This window comes from Suricata suricatta, chromosome 7 (genome assembly GCF_006229205.1).
Source record: "Suricata suricatta isolate VVHF042 chromosome 7, meerkat_22Aug2017_6uvM2_HiC, whole genome shotgun sequence".
In the NCBI taxonomy this organism is placed as follows: Eukaryota; Metazoa; Chordata; class Mammalia; order Carnivora; family Herpestidae; genus Suricata; species Suricata suricatta.
In genome coordinates this window covers 37,042,489-37,068,013 of record NC_043706.1, presented here as the reverse complement: position 1 = coordinate 37,068,013, position 25,525 = coordinate 37,042,489, and the positions used below count along the sequence as shown (strand labels likewise).

General features: G+C 46.6%; 1 protein-coding gene across 6 annotated transcripts in view; it reads right to left on the bottom strand.

Annotated features, from left to right (window-relative positions):
• The window catches only part of DAAM2 (dishevelled associated activator of morphogenesis 2), a 117,019-nt gene that overhangs the window by 48,904 nt on the left and 42,590 nt on the right, over positions 1 to 25,525 (bottom strand). For 5 of the 6 annotated variants that reach the window (XM_029943774.1, XM_029943775.1, XM_029943771.1 and 2 more), the window contains one exon: positions 4,211 to 4,436. In XM_029943774.1, the coding sequence (XP_029799634.1) occupies positions 4,211 to 4,378 (168 nt within the window). In that variant the 5' untranslated portion in view covers positions 4,379 to 4,436. Of the gene's footprint in view, positions 1 to 4,210; positions 4,437 to 11,168; positions 11,193 to 25,525 lie in introns of those variants that run through there. The other variant, XM_029943772.1, reaches the window with a different exon arrangement.

Here is a 25,525-nt window from a genome sequence, read left to right as displayed (position 1 = left end):
GTCATCCAATTCTATAGGTAGTTGGAGTGACACTGTAGATTTGGCTGTGCTAGAGGGCCTCTAAAAAGTTCTCTTACTTAAGATCTTTCTCCTGTGAATCATGAGCTATGCCAAGGCTCATCAAAGAAGACAGTTAACAGTCTATGGGGAACACAGTGTGCTTTTCAACTCAATTATTGTGAGGTGTTTTTTTTAATCAACAGCAACTCTTGCATTAAGACAATAAAGCATACTACTAATAATCTTTATACTTTCTAAAATGATAAACAGTGAAAGTAATATCTAAGAAATTATGAGAGTCTAAAATATCAAAATCTCTGTTCCCTATACTTTTATTCAAGGGAAACCATTGAAGACTTTCCTTACATGGATCAGAATGGTGCAACAGAATTATAATGTGAGCCACATGTATTTTTAAAAATTTCTAGTCACAGTAAAGATTAAGATGGAATAGGTGAAGTTAAATTTTAATAATATAATTCATTTGACCCAACATATCGAAAATATAATCATTTCAACATGTAATTAATAGAAAAATTATCAGTGAGTTTGGAAAAAAGAACACAAAGTATCTAAGTTATCAAAATCTGGTGTACATTTCACTCTACTAGCTCCTCTCAGTTCAGACCAGCCACATTTCAAGTAAGTAGCAGCCCCAAGTGACCAGTGGCTGCTATCTTGGACAGCACATGCAAAGATAATTTGAAACAATGCCCATTAGTTCACTGGCCTTTGGATCCAAAGACTCCTGCAGATCTAATGCTAAACACAGTTCTTCCCTAAAAATCATTCTCTACATATCCCAGTAACATCCTTAGTCAAGATTCCCAGATCCCTGCTTAAAGTTTCTGGCCCATTTTCTTTCCATGATCAGAATCAGCAGTCAAAGGAAAAGTGCATATGCACACCTTACATGCATTTCTTCTTTTGCTCACACAGCGACTACCCACCCCACGGACCCTGGTCTAATCTACCCAGGCTCAAGGTCAGCCTCTTCCAGCAAGCCTGTCATGGCCATTCCCACGTAAGACCACCTCACCCATCCTGACCTTCAGAGCAGTTACATTCAGCCTTGGATTCTAGTTATTTATGCACCTGTCTTCCCTTGCCAGTGATCTTTGTCACTAAGTCAATGTGTATTTCTTGGTGATCTGGCTCAGCCCAGGTAGCCTATGACTGACTGCAGACCATTCACTTCTCATTGAATCTCCCCTGGTTTCTGCGACTATGACCTCACTCCCTGGCAATCTCTCCTTTGCTCTACGTTCATCTTGGCCTCCCGTGATGACTTCTTGTCTCCTACCATCCTGGGTCCTGGCGTCGCCTTCCTCTATGCTTCCCCAGGTGATGACTTCCCAGCCATTCCCAAGGACTCTTACTACCCCCAGACTCTCTCAAACAGTTCATGAGTCTCCTGAGCTCCAGACCCTGGGACCCAACTGCCTCCTGTGCCTATTTTGATGTCCCTCAGTCACCTCATGCATTTATGTAGTATCACTACATGCCAGGCACTGTTCTAAGTGCTTAATGTTTACTCATTAACTTACAAAAACTGATTTTACAGATGTGGAAATTGATGTGCAGAGTTCATCACCCCAGTCCCCTAAACCTAAGTTTTCTCCTGTCCTGTTTATAGGGCCCCAACATCCACCCAACGCCTCATGTCAGGAACTTGGGTGTTCCCTGATTGTTACTCACTCCCCAAGCCTGGAGAGTGCTATTATATTTCCTCCTAAATAGCTCTTTAATCTGTCCTCTCCTCTGATGACACTTTGGTCTAAGCCACCATTCTCCCAAGCTTGGATTGCATCAAAACCCTCCTAATGGTCTGCCCATAATTCTTCTTCATCAAAGTACTCAGAATGGTCTTCTAGAAGGGAATCCTGCCTCAGTGGCTTTCTAACACCCTTAGGATTGAATCTGAAATCCTGTTATTCTCCTTTTCCATGGTGAACCCCTAAGGACCAAGCTCTTTTCTGACTACAGACTCTTACATATGCTGCTTATTCTTTTGGGGACAACCCTCTGTCATCACTCTGCACCCCCATTCACTAGGAGTCATGATCAATAAACACTCGCTGAATAAAAGGGCCAAAGAAATGAACATCTCTCATCCCATCCTTCTTTCAAAACTCAGGTCCTCTGTTCAGGAAAATGTCCCTGCTGTGAAAATGTAAGAAATATATTTATCTTTGTTCTCAGTTCATAGCTTAAAGTTCCCAAGTCCCTTTGAATTTTATGAGTGATACAATTGACAGGAGCATCTTTTGTTCCCGACACAGAACTCCTAAATCCCTTGGAATTTCCTGGGTGGCAGGAGCCTCTGTTTTTCTAGTAAAGCAACTCTTGATGGGACCCCAGACATCTTCAAGGGACGGTTACCAGAAAGATCAAGGCTGTAATTTTCAGCCCCACTTCTCAAGCTCTGGAGAGAGAAGGGAGACTGAAGGCAAATTAAAAACCTTTCATACCTACATGATGAAACCACCATGAAAGCCTCTAAATGAAGAGGTTCAGAGGGCCTCTGGGTTGGTGACCACATTCACATGCTGGGGGTGGGGGAATGGTGCACTTAAACTCCACAAGGACAGAAGCACCTGTGCTCCAGACAGGAGCCTTACCATCCTTACCCTTCTGGGCCTTATCTGATGTACCCCCTCCATCTGGCAGTTCATTTGTATTCTTCATAATGTCCTTTATAATCAACTGGTAGTAGTAAGTGAGGTGTTTCTCTGCATTCTGTGAGCCATTCTAACAAATTATGGAACCTGAGAAGAGCATCATGGGAACTCCCAACTTGTAGCCAAGTCCCTCAGAAGTGTGGGTAATGTGGGAATCTATTACTTCTAACGGGTATCTGGGTGTGGGGCTATCTTGTGGATCTGAGCCCTTCATCTGTGAGGTTGTTGTTAACTCTGGGTAGTTAGTGTCAGCATGGAGTTAAGCTGTAGGATACCAGTTGGTGTCCACAATGAGTTAGGGAATTGCTTGGTATGGAAAACTCACACATTTGGTGTCATCAGTATTCTGAGTTAAAAAAACAAACACACATATCTTAGTAGTACTAACACTGATCAGATTACAAATGTCATTCCATTCCAGTAAGCACTTTGTTCCTTCCCATCCATGCTCCATCCTGAGGAAAGGCATACATCAGGACAATGAGTTTCCTTGAATCTGATGTGATGAGGAAGGTGGATAACTTTTTTTTTTTTTGGTATAACCTGTATACTTATCTTATAGTGGTCCAGTTATTTGAAGACCTAGATTGCTTCAATCAAATACACCTATTATCAAATGCAAGTATGAAATCCTATTTCAAATAACATAGCATTGTTTCTCTACTGGCTTGACTACTGGCCAACCACAAGAATAAATGACCACATTAACATGTTCTTATTGCTCTATGACAGGGCTCAGGCCTAAGTCCTGGACATGGCTCCTTCATCCCTTTTCTTGGGGTCTCCTTGGCTTTGTCTCACCACCAGACCTCCAAGAAGAAGAATCATGCTTCTTTCCTGTTCTGTCTCTTTGTGGTAAGAATATAAAGTTTCACATACCCACATTGTGAGTGGTTCTCCCAAAGGAGTACCGCTCTTCTAGTCTGAATGGGCACCATGGAGTCAGGAAGAGCTACCATCAGTGTGAAAGATGGAGGCTCCGCCTGCCATAGGCTAGACATGGGATAGAATCACCTAGCCCTGAACCAGGTGTAATATAGGTATCTCTACCTCCATACTTGTAGTCAACCATCCCCTGCTTTGAGGACCTGGTATCTGGCTACAGAATCCTACTCTGTCCCTTGTTCCTGTATCTGAGTTGAAAGGATCTCAGGGAACTTCCAGAGAGCAGAAGAGAGAAAGTTGCCAAGTGTTCTAGTATTCTTTGAAGCTCCTCACCGCCTTATTTCACGAAAGCCTGGACCTGCTCCTTTCTTGATAGCCTAACTGCTGTACCATGAGGTCTAGAATCCCTTGGAGCTATGAGGTAGGTCCATTCTTCCGGGGACATAATTCATGGTATCCACACCAGAGAGTGACTTGCTTCTCCCTCACAGTTGAGGTGTCCTGGCGGGCCTACCCCAACCCCAAGCAGAGTTTCATAGTTAGAGATCCCAGCCCATGGGCCCCCTCCCTCTATCCTGCTCTGTCCTCTTCAAAGTGCCCCTCCCCATCGTAAACACCCCCGCCCTTCCTGTCCCCTCACTGACCACCAGCTCTGCAAAGCGGACGTTAAGTTCCTCTGGGTTCGGGATAGGACTTGAGAACTCCATGTACTGCAGAGGGTGGTTGTCCCGGAGGTTGATCTCAGGGAGGCCGCTGCCTCCAAAGCAGCACAGGAAGCCCAGGCCATGGCGGCTCCTCTTGCGGGGGGCCATGGTCACTACAGGACAGGGGGATAGTCAGCAGGCAGGTGCCCTAGGTCCTCATCGTGATCTGGGTAGGAGAACAGACAGCACAAAGTGGTCAGGTAATAGCAGCCAGGTAGGCAGGGACAGTGGTCACTGTGTCACCGTAACTTCCTTGCCCAACTGTTAGGAGCCCTCAACCCAATAACCAAGCCCCCTCTCCCTTCTCTCAGAGATTCTTTCTGTTCCCTCCAGCTCCTTCCACCTGGAGGCACTTCCTCCCCATCATGGCCTCCAGTGTTTCCCACCACAGACACTTTCAGATTCTCCCTCCATGTCCCCAGAGAACAGAGGAGGGCTGTAGTCACAGAGCACGAATTCTGCCCTTCCTGTGATTGTGCCGATGGGTATCCCATTTCCTGTTCTCTGGAAGAGTCATTTTCAGCAGGTCTCATTCATTCACTAAATTCATTTCAAGGTGTGCAGATTCCTGGCTTAAAGGTTTCATGCTGTGGGAGGGAAAGGTTCAAGAAGGCTGGCAGAGGAGAAAGAAAGCTAATTATATGGCATGGCTCCTGGGGAGTAGGGACTAAACACCTTAAAGGACTTGTGGGCTTTTCTGCCCAGTCTGTTGTACCCAGGCATGTTGGAATGAATATGAAATATCAACAGAGCATGGATTCTTCCATCTATCCAGAAGGAGAGGTAACCTGGGGGAGTCATCAGGGTGAACCTGAGTAAGGAAATGAGGCTAATCATTGGGATGGTGTTCAGCTGATACTGAAGGAAATCTGGTCAGATCTGTTTTCCATACCAACCAAGAAAAGAGGACACCACTTTGGCCAGAAACCCAAACTTATGAATACCCAACAGCAGAGTGGTCTTTGTAACAGAAAGGGTCAAGTCTTTACATTGCCACTGGGAGAGCCCAGTTCAATGGTGCCCCAACTTGAGGAGAAACACTGGCCCTAGTCATTGATGCCATATAGCTTCCAGATAGATTTAAGCCCAACTCACTGCACGTAGGTTTCCCAAAAGGGTTAAAACCACCCTTGGCTATCACTGGTTCCTCAACACGCTTTCAGATAACATGGGTGGATTCAGTAAAGCTTACCCACCACACTGCTGCCCAGTCATGTTCTCATCTAGTATTTGTATATCTTAATTTTTTATATAACAAAAAATCTGCCTTTTCCCCTATTGTTATTACAGGTCTAGGGGCAGGATTTGTTTATAAAATATACATAACACAACATTTATCATTTTAACCATTTTTATGTGTACAGTTCAGTGATATTAAATGTATTCATTCACATTGTTGTACCATCTCCACAATTCATCTCTAGACATTTTTCATCTTGCAAACCATAAAGTTTGTACCCCATGAACTTCTCATTTCCCTCACCCCCAAGCCCCTGGCGATGACCACTTTACTTTCTGTCTCTATGAATGTCACTACTCTTAAGTAGGAGAATGAATAGAACCACAGGAGTAGAATCATACAGAATTTTCCCTTTTGTGACAGGCTTATTTCACTTGGAATTATGGCTTCAAAGTACATACATGGTATAGCATGTATCAGAATTTCATTTCTTTTTAAGGCTGAATATTATCCCTCTGTATGTATAGACCACATTTTGTTTATCCATTTACCTGTCAATGGACACGTGGGTTGCTTCCCCCTTTGGGTTATTATGAATAATGCCACCTTGAACATGAGTACAAATATCTGTTTATATCCCTGCTTTCAGTGCTTTGGGGTACATATCCACAAGAGGTCAAGACAGTTTTGAGTCCTGACTTTAAGCTGTTTTCCTCAATTTGGTCATCAACAGAATTATCAGAATATCCTCATGGTCTTTACCCATACCACTGCTAAAAATGTTGACCACAACAAAAATGTAGACAGACCCAGAAGACATAGCTACATCATCTGGGAATGCTAAAGAACTAGCCATCAACACTCTCAGAGGACAATCCTTCAACCAGCTCGAAATCCATGAACCTGTGCTCTTATCTAGCCCTCTTTTCTATAAAGACAGCATACAAGATTTTTTCCTAAGGCCTTTCCTAAGGAACTTGAGATATGCCAAATCAAAGGCATTCCTTAGAACGAAACTCTAGAACCTGATCAGAAAAAGATAAATGTGTCATAACTTGTTCCTAGTGAACCCAAGGTAAATTCCAGAGAACATTGCTTTATTTTCTAAACCCTAACAATCTAGCTCGTGACAGCCTAATCTGATCCAGCCTCTTAAGTAAATCATGATGTATTTTAATTGTCATTCTAGAACTTTTTATATGCTCTATTTTATCTTTCTTTATAAACTTTGCCACAGACTTTTTAACAGACCCAGGAGAGCCTCAAATAACACACTGAAGTTACCTTGTATTATTGGTTATCTTTTCTGCATTTACATCTTGGCTCTCCACAGCTATGGTGAAGACTCCTTGTGGGCAGGGACCATGCTTCCTGGCTTTTGATAACCCCCACTTCTATAGCTAATAAAATTCTTTGCACTTGGTGGTGCTTGATAAATATTTCTTGGTCAATTGTGAAATGGCCTGTCCTCATAGAAAAGAGAGGACCTCATCAATAGCCAAGAAATAGAAATTGAAATCTCTGGTTCCAAGCAGTTGGTAAGCAATCAGGAGCCTTTATAGGGAACAAGGGATAGGGGAATAAGCCAATGGGCTAACTCAGCAATCCTAGTACATGGTGGCAAAGACCCATAATAAGCTGGCATCTGAGAAAAACAAGAGGAAAGGAGGTTTTGCAGTTTTCCAAGGGACTTGACAGATAGTACCCAAGAGTGGGTAAGACCAAGCCCTGATCTCTGTCAGGCTTAGTAAAGCACCAATTCTGCAGGCAGATTGGGGCCGACCACACTGGTGTTCATCTGCCCATTGCCAAGTTTGAGATAATGCTGCAGAATACAGACCAGGTCCCCTTTGTTTCATCAGTCTCCAATATGCAGCTGCAGGTGGTGGAAAAGCTGTTCTTTCAGGGCACAAAGCATAAGGAGGACACTCCCAGAGGCCACAGTGAGGCTGAGATGATGGCATGATGGGGTTTGAAGGGCTGATGTGTAGGAAGACCTGTGAACTTACTTCCTGCCTTCACCTCAACTGTTTGCTTCCCAGTCTCCCTCTGTCTGTCTTTGCTCTTCAGTTCCTGAGCCAGACTTTCCCAGGAACAATCAGGAGTAGGGCCGGATTGGCATACAGTTGGCACACCCTGTTACAGTCTCACACCAGCAGTCATGGCTGCTCTAATTGGTTGGTGCCACGTCATACTTGTCATGATATATATCTTAATGGCTTTCCTGAGCATGGAGAGTGAGGTGGCGTTGCCTCAGGAGGAGGATGGGAGATGGAGACATTGCCCTTCCAAACAGGAAGTACCTTCTCCAGAGAGAAGGACATGAGGACCCGGGGAGTCCCGCATATTTTCCCTTTTAAGGGGCAGCCTGTTTGATAGTTCCCCACTATACTGATGCTCCTGAAGATGCCCTCCTCCTAATGACCCCCTCTTAAGTCTGTTAGGGCCCCACTTGAACATCCAAGACTAAAACCACAGGCTCTCAGCTGGAACGCATGAGCTTTCCAGCACAGATCAGAAAATTGAGGTCAAAAGAGAAAATGTCTTGGGGCACCTGGGTGGCTTGGCAGGTTAAGGATCCGACTTTGGCTCAGGTCGCGATCTTGTAATTCATGAGTTTGAGCCCCATGTTGAGCTCTGTGCTGACAGCTTGGAGCCTGGAGCCTGCTTTGGATTCTGTGTGTGTCTCTCTCTGCCCCTCCCTCCCTCTCCCTCTCTCTCTCAAGTAAATAAACATTAAAGAATTTTTTTTTTTAAAAAGGAAGTGTCTTATCTGAGATCACACAGCTTGGGACAGAGCTGGAATTGAAACCCAAAACACCAGTGGTCAGGCTGCGGTCTATAGAGCTCATCTTCCCACACCAGTGGCCCCTTTCCCCAAATTGCCCCAGCTCCTCTATAACTTCTCTCCATCAGAGAAGACCAATCTCTGCACCTTCACTTAGAAATAGCTCCAGTCCCAAAGATGTCTTTGCCAGAAGAGGGCTACAGAGATCCTGAAGGCTTCCATTTGCTCCTCCATGAGAGGAGTGCTTCTACCTCCCTCTGCCCCCATTTCTTGCCCACCCCACTCTAAGGCCTCCTTCACCACAGCAATCTTCCAACTGACATGCCTGGGATTTCATTCTTGGCTTTGCCTTCCCAGCTGGATGACCCTAAGGATGTTTCCTAAGATCTTAATCTCTCAGAGCTCAGGATCTGTGACACCAAGATAATCATAGCACCTTCCTCAATGGGTTTTGGTAGAGACAATGCTGTGATGTAGATAGATGCCTGGACCACAATGGGCACTCTCTAAAGAAGGCCAGCCCTGCTGCTGTGGCTTCATTATCATGATTGCCAGTAAAGAAACACTTGCTCTACCCAGAACCTGCAACCACAAGCCCTATCCAGCCACAGCTGGAACCACCAAGGCCTGGAATTGTAGGAATCTGCCCAGCCTGATTTAAGAGCCACCTGGTTTTGCCTTTGGCCACTAGTGAATCTGGACCAGAGGAGCTGGGCTTTTCCAGATTCCAAGACAGCTCTAGTTGGAAGGGAAAACTCTCATCCCTGAGCCTGGGCATGGAGTGGAAAGGTGAAGGGGGATAGAGTATTCTTTTCTGCAAGATCACTGTACAAAGAGCAATGGAGGTGCCCACCTCAGAGGACAATTGAAAAAGCAATATTGAAAAAAGGAGAAACAAGAACAGAGCAAGCCCAGCGGACTTGAACTCTGGCAGAGGGATTTAACCTGCCCTACCACTATCTACCTTTCTCTTCATGGAAATTCACCCAACACCAACACTTCCACATCCTTTCTCCTTGCCCCCTCCTCTTCTCCCTGTAGGATCAAGGTCTTCCCAGGCTTCTGGGTCTCTAAACACAGACTGACCAGCCTAAAACAGCAAACCATCAGGGCATGATGAATTATCCCTCATGTAAAGACTGTAAGGTTCCTCTCACGGGTCTCTTTCAGTCCTCTGGCACCTGGCTCCCATCTTCTGCCTCCTCCTTATTGTCCTATCCTTCCACATCATGGAGAAAACATACCTAACTCAGGAGACCAAGGCTAATCCAAGCTCTGCTACTATCCAGGCATGGGTCAAGAGGCCATGTTATTAGCATCTCTGAGATTTTATTTCCTCTCTGTGCAATGGCAGAGTTTGCCTGAAGACCCAAGGGCCTGGTCAGCCATACTATTTGGCTCCATCCTGTTCCCAAAGATTTCCCAGGGGCTCTCCTTATCTACACAGCTTTCCTTCCACATTCCACCAGAGGTCAGGAAGTACTTCCTGTCACTTGAGTGCAGGACTCCCCTTTGGTTTGTAAAGATGGAAACCCTAGTCCTTTCCCCCAAACCATGGCCCTCTATACATCAGTTTTTATACTAATTAGGACTTCAAAAGCCCTATATCAAACAGTGCTTATTCCTATTCCTAAGTCATAAGTAAAAGCAAAATAATATTAGTGCTTGAGAGACCAGGCTCTATCCACATTTCATCCCCATAACTACTCTCTGAGATAGGTGTCATCATTTTAAAGAAGTTATTAAAAAAACAAACTGTGGTTTAGAAAGGTTAAGTAACTTGCCTATGGATACACTGCTAGAGGCATAGCTAGGGTTCAAACCCATGTCTGCATGACTCAAAAAGCTATAAACCACTAAGCCACACAGCCTATACCCAAGGAACACCCTAAGTTGAGCCCTGCTCAGAGCTTTCTCAAGCATTCTATAGATTCAGACTCAATAATTCATGATCAAGCATTTCCTAGGAGCTGGGCCAAGTGTTTTCACAGCTCTGTAATCTCATGTCAGCATCATGAGGACTTTGTGAGGTCATTATTATTATCCCTCTTACAGGTAATAATATTGAGGTTTATAATGATATTAATAGCTGTTACATGGCTTGTCAACAATGCCCATTGCTGCTAAGAAGTAGCGCTGGAACTCACAACTAAATTCTGAGTCCTAGCTCAGTTCTCTTGCTGCAGAACCAAAGCTGATTCATAAACCCTGCCGTTAGTCCTTGGGGCCAATGCTGTGACTCTGGAGTGTTCAAATTGCCTTCTCCTATCCCCTTCCCCTACCTCCTCTCATGGGGGTCACAGGGCAAGAATATGCTACAGCCACTTCCAAAGTGCTTCCTATTACCAGCCACTGTGCTGACAACTTTCTGCTTTAGCTCATTTACTCTCCCCACTCCTCAAATCACATCACTGTCTCTTCTTACTGATGATCACATTAAGACTCCCTAAGCACAGGCAACTTGCCCAAAGGTTGCGTCTTACAGAGGAAGAGGTAGGCCTTCGAGGACAGTGATGTCACACTCAAACAACATGCTTTTAACCACCTTCTAGCCCCTGGAAGCCATGCTGGACACTGGGGGTCACTCTGGTGGTGAGGACACAAGAGCAAATAAGGCATGGTCCCTTTCTTTGAGGAGGTCCAGAAGGGTTAGGGAGACAGGCACTTTGGCAGCACTAGGAAGGGAGACCCAGTGTAGCCTGAGGTCTGAAAAGAAAGTCAGAAAAGGCGTCTAGGAGGTGACACTGAGCCAGTCTTGAAGGAGGTGACAGAACTAAGGAAAGGTACAAGAGGTAAGGAAAAGCTTTCCAGGCAGGGGATCAGCATAAAGAGAAAGAGCATGGTGTGCATGAGGCCATAGTCCTGACCAGTGGTATATTAATTAGTGGCTAAATTAATAGGCAAAGGGAATCAACAAGGTATACAAGTACCTTGGTCTGACAGCAGAGCTCAGGCGTCCTGGGGAGTCTGCCCCTTTGCCCTCCTTTCTCCACCAAGTCCGCTGGGGCCTAGGTCTGGGAATGGGGCCCAGAACTCCCCAGAAATGCTGCATGGAACATAAGGAATGTAAACAATTTCCTGCTCCACAGGCCAGAGATTCCTCCTTATATACTGACCTTTCATGTGTCACTAGGGGTCACCTAGGAAACAGCCCCAGACACAGGGCCATAACCCAGAGCCTCGTTCCCCAAAGAAGAATCTGCTATTTGTCCATCCTAGGCCCTCTGCCCACCCATCTCCCCACTGCCCACCTCTACCATGCCTGCTGCTACTTTAAGGCTCTGAAAACCATCCCCTCATGCTCTCTGGGCAGCAAACAGGCTTGGAGTCATTGATAACCCTATCTATCTATACCTGCTTCCGGCCTGAAGCCACCTGAACTGCTGACACCAGACTTGACCCTACACACTCAGTCGGGTTCTGTTCAGTAGCTATCCACTCTAACTCTGGGCCTCCAAACAAGTTACTTAGCCTCTCTGAGCCTCAGTGTCCTCGTACATAAAACGAGGCAATAATGACAGCATAGGGTTGTCACAAGGATTAAATTAGTTACTGTTTGTAAAGTGCTTAGAACAGGGTCTTGTAGGGGTGCCTGGGTGGCTCAATCCGGTAAACTTCTCTCTCCTGTTTTTGGTCCAGGTCATGATCTCACAACTCTGAGATCAAGCCCCACACTGGGTTCAGTGTGGAGTGTGGAGCCTGCTTGGAATTCTTCTCCCTCCCTCTCTCTCTGCCGCCCATTGCCTGCTTGTGCACTCTCTCTTGCTCTCTCTTTCTCTCTCTTATCAATCAATCAATCAATCAATAAACAAACTTAAAAAAGAATAGGGTCTGGTTATAATAAACCCCATCAATATCTCTACAGATACGTTGCTGCTATAATTAGGAAGATCCCTGAATACTGACTGCATATATCACGGAAAGTTTGCTTTATGTAAGAATGACTCTGACACATCATTGCAGAAGTTGGCAAATATTACGGGGGCCAGACTCAGCCCGTTTTTGGTAAATAATGGTTTTACTGGAACACAGCTACTCCCATTCATTTAAAGGTCATGTATGGCTGCTCGTGTACAGCTGCTCATGTGAAACTAAGACCCTATGACCCACAAAGCCAAAAATATTTACCGCCTGGTCCTTGACAGAAAATTTGCTGATTTCTGTGTATTAGGTTGAATTGTGTGTAAGTGATACCATTTAATTATGTTTAATCTACAAAGTCATCAACTTCACACATCAACTTAGCGGATCATACTGGCTTATCACATCTCCCGCTGCCTTGCTCATTAACATAGAGGCCTGTGTTCTAAATCCAGTGATTCTAATCATAACAAAGTTAGAGTCATCATCTATTGAGCGCCTACCATGTTCAAGGTTTACGTCGGGTTTTCACCACACCCCTGCAAGGTAAATATGACCACCACCACCTCCTAAATAGTTAAGGAAATCTGCGGCTTGGAGAGATGCAAAGCACCGAGCCTAGGACTTAACTCAGGTCTCCAGACTCCGCATCTGGTACAAGGTCCCCATGCGGTGCTGCTGGGAGTGAGACCCATCTGATTAGGACAGGAAATGGAGGACATGAAGGCCCCTCATCTCCCCAGTCCTTTGCTGGTCCATTCTGCTGACAGTGCTCGGGGCTGCAAGGTGGCAGTGGCCCCAGTGCTGCAACTTGCCTGCTACCCTCAGGACGGCACACAGAACAGCCCGACTTGTAGTGGGAGCCTCAAGCGGGGCCGGAGAGGCGGCAGGGAGTGCTTTCAAAAATAAGCAAGCTCTCTTTCCAGGACTGGGGGAGCTATTTTTAGCAGCCTCCTAAATTACAGTTTCCCCCTCTGCTCTGAGAAAGGCAAAGAAAGCAAAAGTAAACTGTCTCAGCCCCAGGCTGAGGGGTGGGAGATACAGAGACCAGGAAGAAGAGGAAGGGGACAAAGAGGGGTCTTTCTGAGAAAGCGAAACTGAAAATTTCCCAAAGGGACATTTCTCCGACTTGGGGGTGTTGTGTGGCAGTTGTGGATTTTCCAATCAGTTTTTTTTCTCATTTTAAGAAACAATAAAGAGAACATAGGTTTCTCTGTGTCCCGGGGGATAGAAACCAAGGAGATAATAGCTCTCCTATGTTGCAGTCAAACATGCATTCATTTATTTGTCCATCTATGCCCTGAGTGACTGTCACGGGCAAAACAGTTTTCTGGGTGTTTAAGATGAACCAAGCATCAATCAAATCCTAGCCTCACTGCACGTACAATCTTGCTGGGGAGGCACGGGCATGAACAGGCCTGTGGCCTAAGCACGCAGCACCCAGGATACACGGGAGGGGAGAAGATGTGGGCCCTGGGACAGCAGGGAGGGAAAAGTGACTTCCGGCTGGGGTAATCTGCAATATTTACCACAGGAAGTGGCACTGAAGCTGAGTCTCAGAGGAAGGAAAGAGGTTGCTTGGCACATGTCATGGGAATCCAAGAACTCATTCACAACAAAGCTGAACCAGAATGAGGACCTGGTGTCAGGAAAACCCCTAGGTGCACAAGAAGGAAAGGGAAGGACAGCTGACCTTTGAACGACACAGGAGTTAGGAACACAGACCACCCCTGCCCACCCCTGCTGGGAGAAAATCACGTATAACTTAGGATTCCACCAAACTTAATCACTGATAGAACCACAATATCACTTCCTCCTGCTATTCACTGTTTCCTGTAGAAGCAAATTGTTCACGCGGATATGATTAATGTCACACAGTGTCTGAAGCAGATACAACACGGGAGCTCACCGCGGTAGCAACGGGAAGTGGCTCTGAAATTATCACAGCGGTACTGCACGTGCTACGGTGAATGTTACGCAGTTATGATTTCACACGGCACCTTTAGGTTTGTTTACATTTCTTTCAATTGCAAATGGCACCATGTACAGTCTGGGCTGGTGCAAGCTTTGAGAAATTTTAACTTTTTATGATAGATTTGTGTATATTTTATGGTGGCATATGATAAAATAGACTAGCATCTATAAAACTTTTGTGCCTTCATGACATCCCTTTTTAATTTTTCTGATACTTCCATAGGCAAACTATGTAGTTCATGTGCATTTATTTTCAAATGGCTGCAAATCTCCAAAACATTTTCATATATATATATAATATTATATGTTTATTTTTGAGAAAGGGAGAGACAGAGAAAGTGTGAGGAGGGAAAGGGCAGAAGAGAGGGAGATGCAGAATCTGAAGCAGGCCCCAGGCACTGACCTGTCAGAGCCCAAGGCAAGCTTTGAACTCACTAACAGTGAGATCATGACGTGAGCTGAAGTCTGATGCTTAACCAGCTGAGCCACCCAGGTGCCCCTCCAATATATTGAAAAGCATCCACATATAAGCAGACCTGCACAGTTCTAAGGCATGTTGTTTGAAGGTTAACTATAGATATTATCAGGCCAAAATACAGGACTTAAGGAGTTGCAGTGGGAAAATATTGATGCCAGTTAAAGGAAGGTTTCGAACGTCAGGTTAAGGAGGAGGAAGGCACTGAAGGTGCCTGGCTTATAGTAAGGAGAGTCTGAGCTGGAGTTTGGATCTGAGCTGTGATTTAGACAATTCTGGAGGCCCTGATGGAGGGAATGACAGGGGACAGGAAAAGAAGAGGGAAGATCTAGGCAGCAGCTCTGTCTGAGTAAGAGTTAATGAGGTCCTGAACTCTCGAGAATGGAGAGGAGGGGATGATGGATGCCGGAGATGTCACGGAGGGGTGTGCGCACCAGCACGTGTGTGAGCCAGCAAGGGGGCTTTGGCAAGACATGCACTGGGCACAGAAAACAAGGGCTTGGGCAGAGATTGAGTAGGAGTGGCAGGGAGCTCTTTGGGCAACAGCTGTGAAGTAAAAGAGAAGAAGGAATTTCAACACCCAAGTCTCTGCTACCCATTAGAGCCAGAGGTCTGGGGCTCTGGGCCAAAGGGAAACCACTCTACATGTGACACAGGGCGCTTCACCCCCTCCCGCTTCCGGGAAGCCAAGCCTCTCTCCCAGATCACACAGATGGTGCTGTCTTTATTGAAAGGGTGCAGGGGAAACGGCCTACAGCTTCTCCCAGTGCGCCAGAGCTTGCCAACGTGCCGAGAGTGCACACCGTTCTGGGCGGCCCAGGGCTGGGGGGAGCTCTCTGCTCACCACACCTCCTGCTCCTCTTCTCCTGGGGCCCCAGGACAGAAGCATTCTGTCACTCATGAGGGCAGAACCTCAGCTGCCCTTGGGGGGCCACCAGCCCTGGGACCCCAGCTGGGCTGTGCACTTGGTCACACTTTGGATCCTGGGCAGAGTCTTCCTCAGAGGTGGCCCCCTCCTTGCCATCATTCTAGGACGTCTCTGAGTCCCGCATTCACACCAGAAATGGCCCTGCATGTGCCTCAGGGCTTCACTGGGCATAAATCCTGGACCACAAGTGCCTTCTGTCTCTCCAAGGCAGCAGCAGGGGCACACCGACTGGGGGAGGAGAGAAGGGGAACCTAGCAGACCCCTAGACGGCAAATGGGATTGAAAATGTAGGCCCAGGTGACCCCTTACCTACTCCTCACTCTTGTTTATACAATCTTATCTGTTCCTTCCTTCATTCTAACAGATGCTTGTGGCACACCTAAGTACCACACTAACGGCTGGGAAAATACCACAGAAAACAAGAGCTCAGTTTGGTGGGGGAAGGGAAAGACTCAAGCAAATAAACATAATGAAGTGTCAACATGGTTAGGACAGGAGAAGTACAAATGTCTGGTTATGAGGGACATTTGTGACACTCCATCCAAATGGGGGTCCTATTCCACGTGAAGCACACTGGTCATTCACACAGTCTAGCAGGGACATCCTATAGTACAATAAACACTGGTAATAATCATGCGTGCCGTCCAAGATTTAGGGCCAGACATCCATCCCAGGACTCATAGTACACAATAAAAGACTCAAAACACCTAAAATACTAAAACATAATGGACTGATTAGATAAATGGACATAAAGACATACACACACACACACACACACACACACACACACACACACAGCAGCCTGAAGTAATTGGTGTTGCTGGAGTTTGGGGTTATTTTTCTTACTTTTCTAGATTTTTCCAAATTTCCCATCACAAGCATTTATTATTTTCATAAGAGAAAAATAGGGTTGCTTTTATTATTTTTTTAAATAGTTTATTGTCAAACTGGTTTCCATATAACACCCAGGGCTCTTCCCCACAAGTGCCCTCCTCCATCACCACCACCTCTTTTCCCCCCTCTCCTTCCCCTTCAACCCTCAGTTAGGGTTGCTTTTAAAGTTTATTTATTTGGGGGGGAGTGGAGAAAACACAATCAGGGGAGGGGCAGAGGGAAAGAAGGGAGAGTGAGGGAGGGAGAAAGAGGGAGAGAAGAATCCCAAGCCGGTTCCAAGCTGTCAGCACAGAACGAGGGGCTTGAACCCACAAACCATGAGATCATGACCTGAGCCGAAACCAAGAGTTGAACACTTAACCAACTGAGCCATCTAGGTGCCCCAATGTTATTTTTAAAAGAAGATAAACCTTAGGCTTCAAGTGAGAAGGCTTAGGATTGAATTCTGTCTCTGCCCTTGTAGGCTACCTGGGATGAGAGAGCATAATTTCTTTGAACCTTGTCGGTAAATGAGCAGGGCAAACCACAGGCTCTCCAGAGCTTCTCCGGCCCCTGACACTAGGCTCTGTGCCATAGACTACGTGAAGTGCTAAATGATGCGGGTTGAACTGGATCCTATCCCCTGAGCTCCCATTAGTTCATCATTCACTCTTTGCTCATTCATTCAACCACCACTATTGTTAGCACTCCCTCTACGCCTGGCGCTGCTCTAGGGGCAACTAACTAAACAGATGGGGCTCCTGCCCTCGCCTGGCTAGGTCCTCCCAAGCTCAGGTCTCCGCCCACTGCTCTTTTTTCTTCCATCCCAAATCCCTCTCCTGTTAATGATTCTTGGCACTACTTTCCCAAAATGCCTCGGGTGTATGGATTTCCATCACAAACCCCACATTCCAGACCTGGTCTACCCCACACAATCTCATGCTGGGACCAGCCCTGACCCCTCATCTCTCCCCGTCTTCAGCATCCTGCAGTTTTCGACTCATGTCTCTAGGAGTACGTGATTCTGCATCCCCCGGTTCAGAATCCCTCAGCGTCCCCACTCCAAATGGAGAGCCACTGGCTTTAATTGTTGGATTTGGCTATTTGGTGGGGCTCCCAAATTCCATATTGGCCAAACCTTGAAATCAGATCTACATCGTACACACCAGTGAGGACCCAAAAGAACTGCTTTGGGAATGCAAAATGGCATCTCCATCATGGAAAACAGTCTGGCCATTGCTTATAAAATTAAACACACACCTCCAAATGATCCAATTTTTCCAATCCTAGGTATTCACCAAGAGAAATGCAAGCACATGCCCATACAGAGTCTTATTCCTGAATGTTCATAGCAGCTTGATCTGCAGTAGCTCCAAACTAGAGGCAACCTAAATGCCCATCAACAGGTGAATCAATAATCAAAGTGTATAGTTATCCACAGAATACCATTCAGCAACAAAAAGGAATAAACTATTGATCCATGCTACATGTGGACAGAGCTCAAAATAATTACACTAAGTAAAAAGAAATTCAGAGGCAAAAAGGATTCATATTGTACAATTCTGTTTATCTGAAGCTTGAGAAGATGAAACTAATCTGTAGCAGCTGAAACCAGGTGAAGGGCTGCCTGGGGAGGCAGTGGAGGGCAGGCAGGGAGGGGGTGGATTCTGAAAGGGCATAAGGGAACTTTGGGGGATAATGGACATGTTCACAGTCTTGATTGTGGCAGGGATTCAGAGGTGTATACATATGTTAAAATGTATTAAAATGTGTACTTTAATTACATGCCGTTTATTGCATATCAATTATACCTCAGTAAAGTCATTAAAAAACAAACAAAACAGTCTATTTATAGCCTTGCACTATCAAACCATCAAGGGCTCTAGCCACTGCCGATGGTCACTCTCTAGAAGGTTACTCATATTGTAAGTACTATTCCTTATGTTATAATACTATCAAGATTCTAGGAAAAACCTGAGAAGTGGGGAATTACCCCTCCCCCTAGGCCCAGGGCCCAAACCTCAGCTGATCTGGCCTCATCTTCCAGGATGCAGGTTGGTGGCACACTCAAAGAGTATATTAATCCTGTGGCTACGTTATTTAGTATCTAAGAGCCTCCTTTCCCTTGTGTACAAATGAAGACAAAAGCCACCTCCCACGGCCACTGTGAGCACATATCACGAGGCCAGCACAGCACTGGGCACATCACAGGCCCTCAGACTCCATTTCCTCCTCCTCTCCAGGCTCCAGACTCCTCATAATGGTGGCTAAGTTCCAGGGTTCAGCCTGTGAGAGCAGGAGAAGCTGAGAGGCTCCCAGGAGCAGCGTAAGGAGAGGGGTTAGAGCCCAGTGAAACATAAACAGGCACAAACCTGGTTCCATCTAGAAGTCTCTGTGGTTAAGGCTGAGGTGACAGCAGCCCAGGGCTTCTGGGTGGGTAAAAATAGGGCTCTGAAAGTCCTGGAGCTTGTCAGAGGCAGAAGAGATGGGGAGTGGAGCTGAGAACAGTGGCTCTGACAAGGAGGATGTGGATTGAGCAGGGTAGGAAGGGGAGGAGGGTACCTGACTGCGTACACTACACAAGTGTCGGAAAGGCTCAGAACTGACCAAAGAAGAAAGAAGAAATGAATTCATGAAGGGTTTGACTCTGTGATGCAGAGGTGGATGTGTGGGTTGGTTATATGTGATATGTATCGTGTATCTTTATTGGTGTATATGTATTTCTGGTGTGTATATAGATGTGTCAGCAAATACACAGGATTCTACTGACTTTCAAGTCTCAGCAGAGAGAAGATCCAGTTAGCTTCCCAAAGTACATAAGCAGAGGAAACAGGGATATCACTGAAAGTAAGCCCCCTTAGTTTATTAGGAGCTACCTGAGCTTAATAGTCAGGAAACGTTATTGTGGGGAATGCCATAGCTTGTCTTCAGCACCACCTTATGGCCCAGGAGGGGAGACCCATTTGAAAGATGCTTGCACCTGCCATGGACCAGAGACCAGACATTCCCATTCATCATCTCATCTAATCTCAAGACAACCCAGTGAGATCAGAATTTTTGACTGAGGAGGATACTGAGGTTCAAATCCAAGAGGGGATGATACCCAAACTGGGGCTCTTTCCTATTAACACACCACCTCACTCCAACCCAGTTTCTATTCAGCTCCAGGTGTGTGTGTACACGTGTACGTGTGTGTGTGTGTGTGTGTGTGTGTGTGTGTGTGTTCCTCTGTGTGTACCTATGTGCCCAGCAGATGTAACTGGGTTTCCTCTTAGGATATATTACAATAGGGCACACACTCCCTCTCCCTCTGCTATTTGAAATGTGTTCCCAAACCGCTCCGAGCTCCACACTTTTACAAGATAGATATTCAATACATTTCTAGAAAGAAGGATACTAACGTTTACTAAAAACTGGGCTGGGCTCAAGTTTTCACATCTATTTGTGATGTTATTATCTGCAGTTTTATATACAGGGAAGTAAAGGCTTAGAGGATGTAAGCAAGTTGCCCAAGTTAATACTATGTTCATAAAACATGTGAGCCTCAGTTTGGTCAATTCTAAAGCTCACACATAGCCTCCCCCCTAGACAGAGATGGCAGGGTGGAAATGGCAGCATTGTGTAAACGGTCGGTGCTCCACAACCATGGCAGCCTCCTGTGGTACCCTGTCCTTTCCCCCATCACCCATGCTGACTCTCAGGGGAGAACCCAGCACTAGTACAGAGAAACCTTGTCCCCCAGCCACCACAGCAACCCGGCCCATCATCTTACCACACTCACCGAGTCACAAGAAGGTCCGGGATGTCCCCTCCTCTGGGCACTCTCACCCCTGCTTGTCTTAATGCTCTCCTGTCATTGTCCTGAATCTTTCCTAATTTTTGAACGAGGAGCCTTGCTTTTCCATTTTGCACTGGGCCCTGCAAATCATGCAGCTGGTCCTGCCCATCTCCTAGGGCAGCCAACTCAGGGAGTCTTTCCCAGGAAGAGCAGCCCAGCCAGCCACTCCCTGCGTGTTACCAAAAATGTTACCCACAATCCCTGAATGATCTGGATAGAACAGAGACAAGTTACTTTAATCTGAGGTGGCTTCCTGCCCAAATGGCCTGGATGGGCAACTCAGTAACTGTTAGACTGCTCCCTGCCCCGTCTCTCCTCTGCATCCTACCTCACTCCTCCACACAACTACATCCTCTGGTTTCCAACCCCGTTGTCTTTCTCCTCCCTAAAAGCACCAATACTCGTGGGACTGAAACCCCCAGAGGTTATGGACATTTCCGCTTGTACCAAGTCCTCCCATGGGGCTCTCTCAGCACGCACAACAGGAATTTGATAAGAGCAGAATTTAAATAAATTGTAGTATTTCCTGAATTCTTGGCCCTATCATAAAACGAGTCAGTGTGCTATTGCATTACACATACACAAAGATGGTTGATCCTGCAATCAGATAAATCCTAAATGCAAGAGATTGTGTTAACTTCAAAATACAGTGAAGACCCACTCTGCCTGTTCCACATTTGGACTCACAATATTTCCCGCATACCCACCTCTCCTTCCTCCCCACCCCTCTGCAAATCCTACCTTCCCTGGGCAGCCTTCCTGACCATCCTAACCAAATGATTCTCCAAAATACACTTCGAGCACTCTTTGCTCTGTCTATAGGACATTTCATCATATATCACTTTGTGGGACCCCATGTCACTTGATTTCTTGCATTAAGTTCTATTTTCACACCAATGCACTCTTCCCTTTCTCTAGACTCTGAGCCCTACAGGAATGGTTTGTGGCACAGTGCCATGCATGCTGCAGGTCTACTTCTTGATCAAAAGACATCTAATGTCAGTGGGGGGAGGTGGGGCCGAAAAAGAGGAGAGAATTATTAATCGCCCAGAAGTAAACCTTTGTGGCAAATCCAACAAACATAGGTACTTAGATCTTTTCTCTTCTGGAGTCCACTGGAGGTCAAAGGCATCCAGACCCTGGTCGGATGCCCTCAAGAGGTGTCTCAAGAGCCACTCAGTGAGAGGCAAAGGTATGCTCCTTTATAAACTTGCACAGTTAGGTCAGATCCTGGCATTCCCAGACAAAATACAGGACATTTCTCTCTCTATTTGGGTCTATTTTCTCCCCTCCTTCCTGCAACTAAAAGGCATCTTGCATAAAAGGTGTAAGAGGTAGTTTTTCTCTCTGCACTTCGAGGAAGTGGATATTTCCTCCAAGGGACTCGAGGCTCTGGCTCCAGGTTCTTCAGGCTATAGGAGCCAGGCTGTCTCTGCCAGCAGCTACAAGCCCTGGGAGCAGTCTCTATGTGGACTCCCCATTGCTAATCCGCCTTTCTTTGACTCTGCCCAATTCTCTCCATCACAGGGGATTTACTAAACCAGCAGGGCACCTCGTCTGCCTCTCAGGGCCCAGTAATGGAGGTCCATTATTCACTCCCCTCCTGCACTTTCTGGGCATCCCTCCTTCCATCCTGTCCCCTTTGTCTTTAACCAGTGCTCTCTCATTTCCCGTAACACTAATATGCTGACGCCTGTCCCGGAGCTCCGTGCTGCTCCCAAGTCTCCAATTTCAACCAGCTGGTCCCCCCTGCATCCCCCATTCATCTGGAGCAGCTTCTCCCTGGCCTTCCCCCTGCTCCTGGCCACTCAGATGGCAAGCCACACTCTCGTGGGTTAGGCGCCCCTCCCCAGCACCCTGTGTTTCTCCCACTATCAAACATCAGACAGAGCTGCTATTGCTTCTGAGTTGCACTCTCACTGGACTGTGAACTTCTTGAGGTCAGGGACAGTGCCACTCAATTTACCAGGACCCCACACAGAGCCTGGCACACAGCAGATGTTCCCTGGCCTTGCCAAGCTTTCCTACCCTGGATCTCATATCCTTTCTCCCTCCAAACAAACCTTCCATGTCCTTCTTTCAGACTAACTCAGTGATGGTCACCCCAAAATCTACCTCTCCCCACTCTCCACCTCCATATGTCCAGCTATCTGCATCTCTATTCAGATGTGCTCACACAGCCCCACCAACTTCCCCTCAGACTGACTTCATCTCCCTTCAGACCACCCTGGCTTCTTTCTGTGAAGGTTCGCAACTACAGAATCATCACGAACTCTTCCTTTGTCCGCATGCCAGCATTTTATGCTTTATCTCAGCACAACAGAACCCTTAGAAGTGGCTGTTAGCATCCTGATTTTACAGATGAGGCAGCGGAGGTCCTGAGAGGGCAAGGACCTGCCTAAGGTAACCAGCACATAACTGAGTCAGGGTCAAAGGCAGGTTTTGACTGGTTGCCCAGAGCCCCTGTTCTTCAATTCCACACACATACACACACACACACATTGTTCTCTCCTTCATTATATAAATCACCCAGCTCTTTGCCCAGAAATGCTTCCTATATGGGCACTTTGCTCTGCTATGGGGATGCTCAGGCTCCACTCAGACACACAAGGTGCAGCCTTCAGGTCACAGAATCAGGGTTCTGGGGGTCCGAGCCCTGCACACCTGGCTGGCAGCACTGACCTTGCCTTGTGCTCACTCAGTAAGCCGGTACATGCTCTAAGCTCCAACTGGATCTTCAAGGCACTAACCTTTCTTACCAGTTTAGTTGACTCCCAGCCCAGGCTGAGGTAGAACCCCTTCTTCTTGATTCTACCTGCAGCCTGCTCACCCTCCTTTTGGTCTCAGGCCAAAAACACTAACAAGCTACCTGCTAGGAGCACAGCCTGAGTTCTCAGCTCTCCTCCCTCAGTTTAGCTCCGGGTTTGCCCACTCTCAACAGGTCTCCAACAAGAGCACACCATAAGAGGCTTAGCAAAGGTCCAGGTTCCAGGGCCTGCTCTGAGTTTGAATCCGCAAGGATCCAAGCATCTGCATTCCACCAAGCTCCCCAGGTAACCAGGACGCAAGTTGTTTAATTCATGCTAGCTCCTCCTACCTCCTCTTACACCAGCATTTGTTCCAAGCTTCTCCACAATTCACCCCTTCTTTTCTGAGTCGTGATCAAGTCCTTCAGCGTCTCAGACCTCACCGCACAGAACTGTGGGACACAGTGGAAAATATTGATGCCTGGACCCCAGCGAGAACCAATGAAAACAGAACCGCTAGGTGGGTGTGGAGGAACCACGAGGGTGAGCTGCTCTTCTGGGTTTGTCCAAGAGTGTCCTGGTTTTAACACTGAGAGCCCCACATCACAGGGAACCTCTCAGGCCTGGGAAACCTGGACCAGTATTGACCCTACTGGGCTCTGGTATTTGTAAGTTTCCACAGGTGATTCTTTTTTGTTTTTAATTCAAGTTAGTTAACATACAGTATAGTCTTGGCTTCAAGAGTAGAACCCAGTGATTCATCTCTTACATCGGATACCCAGTGCTCATCCTTAAAAGTGCCCTCCTTAATGCCCATCACTTGTTTAACCCAGCCCCCCACCTACCTCCCCTCCAGCAACCCTCAATTTGTTCTCTGTATTTATGAGTTTGCCTCTCTCTGTTTTGATTTTATTTTTTTTCCCTTCCCCTATGTTCATCTGTTGAGTTTCCCAAATTCCACATGAGTAAAATCAGATGATATCTGTCTTTCTTATTTATTTCACATAGCACAATAACTTCTAGTTCCATCACATTGTTCCTAATGGTACAATTTCATTCTTTTTCATTGCTGTGTAGTAGTCTCAGGTACTTCTAATTTGCAGACAGATTGCAAACCATTGGACTACCTCCAGGTCATGAGTTCTCTCTCCCTCTCAGCCAACTTTCCCCAAACATTCCCTAAAGCCAGAGCTCACCTGCCTTTTGCTTTCATTTAACTCAGGTGATCTCAGGATGCGTCTCTAGCCCAACAACATCAACAATACCTGGAAATGCGTTAATGAAAAGGTGGAGCCAATTCTAAATCACTTGCTTTTCTTTCAACTACAGCTAGATCTTTGGCAAATCCCTATAAAGGGCCAAGGGCACTGTTTATAGTAAAGTAGGGTTTAAGGAGTTAACTGTCAGGCACCAGTGCTTGGCGGTGGAGGTGGTTTGAGGCTGGGAGGTCAGCCCCGGGGAGGTGCAGTGGTGATCGGAAGAGGCTCGGCTTTCATTCAGATGCAACAAATGTTTACTGACCACTAACTAACCAGCTGGCTTATTCATGCCAGCTCATTAAATTCAATACTAACTCTGTCAAGTACATGGTGTCAGGGAAAACCTGCCTCGTCCTGCTGGAGCTCAGGACCATTTGAGGAACTGATGCAGGAAGCTGACAGATGGAGGTCACAATATCAGCCCGGCTCTGATAAAGCTGTCCAAGTACGTGGCTTTATATCTCTGGCCAAATGGACTCCTTAAAGTCCATTCAGTGAGGCTGGCCCACATGTCCAGTCACCAGCATAGGAGGGTGACTGTGGACCTCCCACAGGAGTGGGCTCCTGACCTCATCTCCCAGAACTGGCCAGATGCACCTGCCCTGCAGGCAGCAGATCCCAGAAAGGGGAGGAAGTATTGGCAGACCCAGCTCATAACTTCTCCTAGGGTCACAGTTAGAGCTGCCCCGCCTCTTCCCTTGAGGAAGTGATGGGGAGGATGAGGCCTAAGAGTGAACAGCCAGGACTGTCCCCCTACTTCTCCCACATGCATATTAGAGTCACTCATGGCCTCACCCCACCCCCCAGTGATGCTGGCCTGGTCTGGGGAGGGAGCTAGGCACTGATGGTTTGTAAAAAGTTTCCCAGGTGATGCTAAGGTGCCATCAGTATCAAGTAACCACCCTTGGGAGATCCTCTCCTGAAAACGAGATGGCAGGAATGTCCTCCCTAAGAGTTGGATTGTTCCTATCTCACAACCAGGAACACAAGTGCTCAGGAACACCTCGCCCTTTGCCCAGAGCCAGCAGACAGAATTGTAATGATGAGTAATGGCAGTGAATGGACCAGCTCTCTCCAAATATTGGTGGACTTGCTGGTTGTTAGCCAGCTTGGAGCCAGATCGGCCAACGCAGCAGTTCTAGAATCTCCTGGGTGGGGGTGGGCAGGGGTGTTAAAATGCATCTCCCACAAAAGACCCCGTTTAGCCAAAGTTATATTGAAGAAGAAAACCAAAACGGGAGGCATCACAATCCCAGACTTTAGCCTCTACTACAAAGCTGTCATCATCAAGACAGTATGGTATTGGCACAAAAACAGACACATAGACCAATG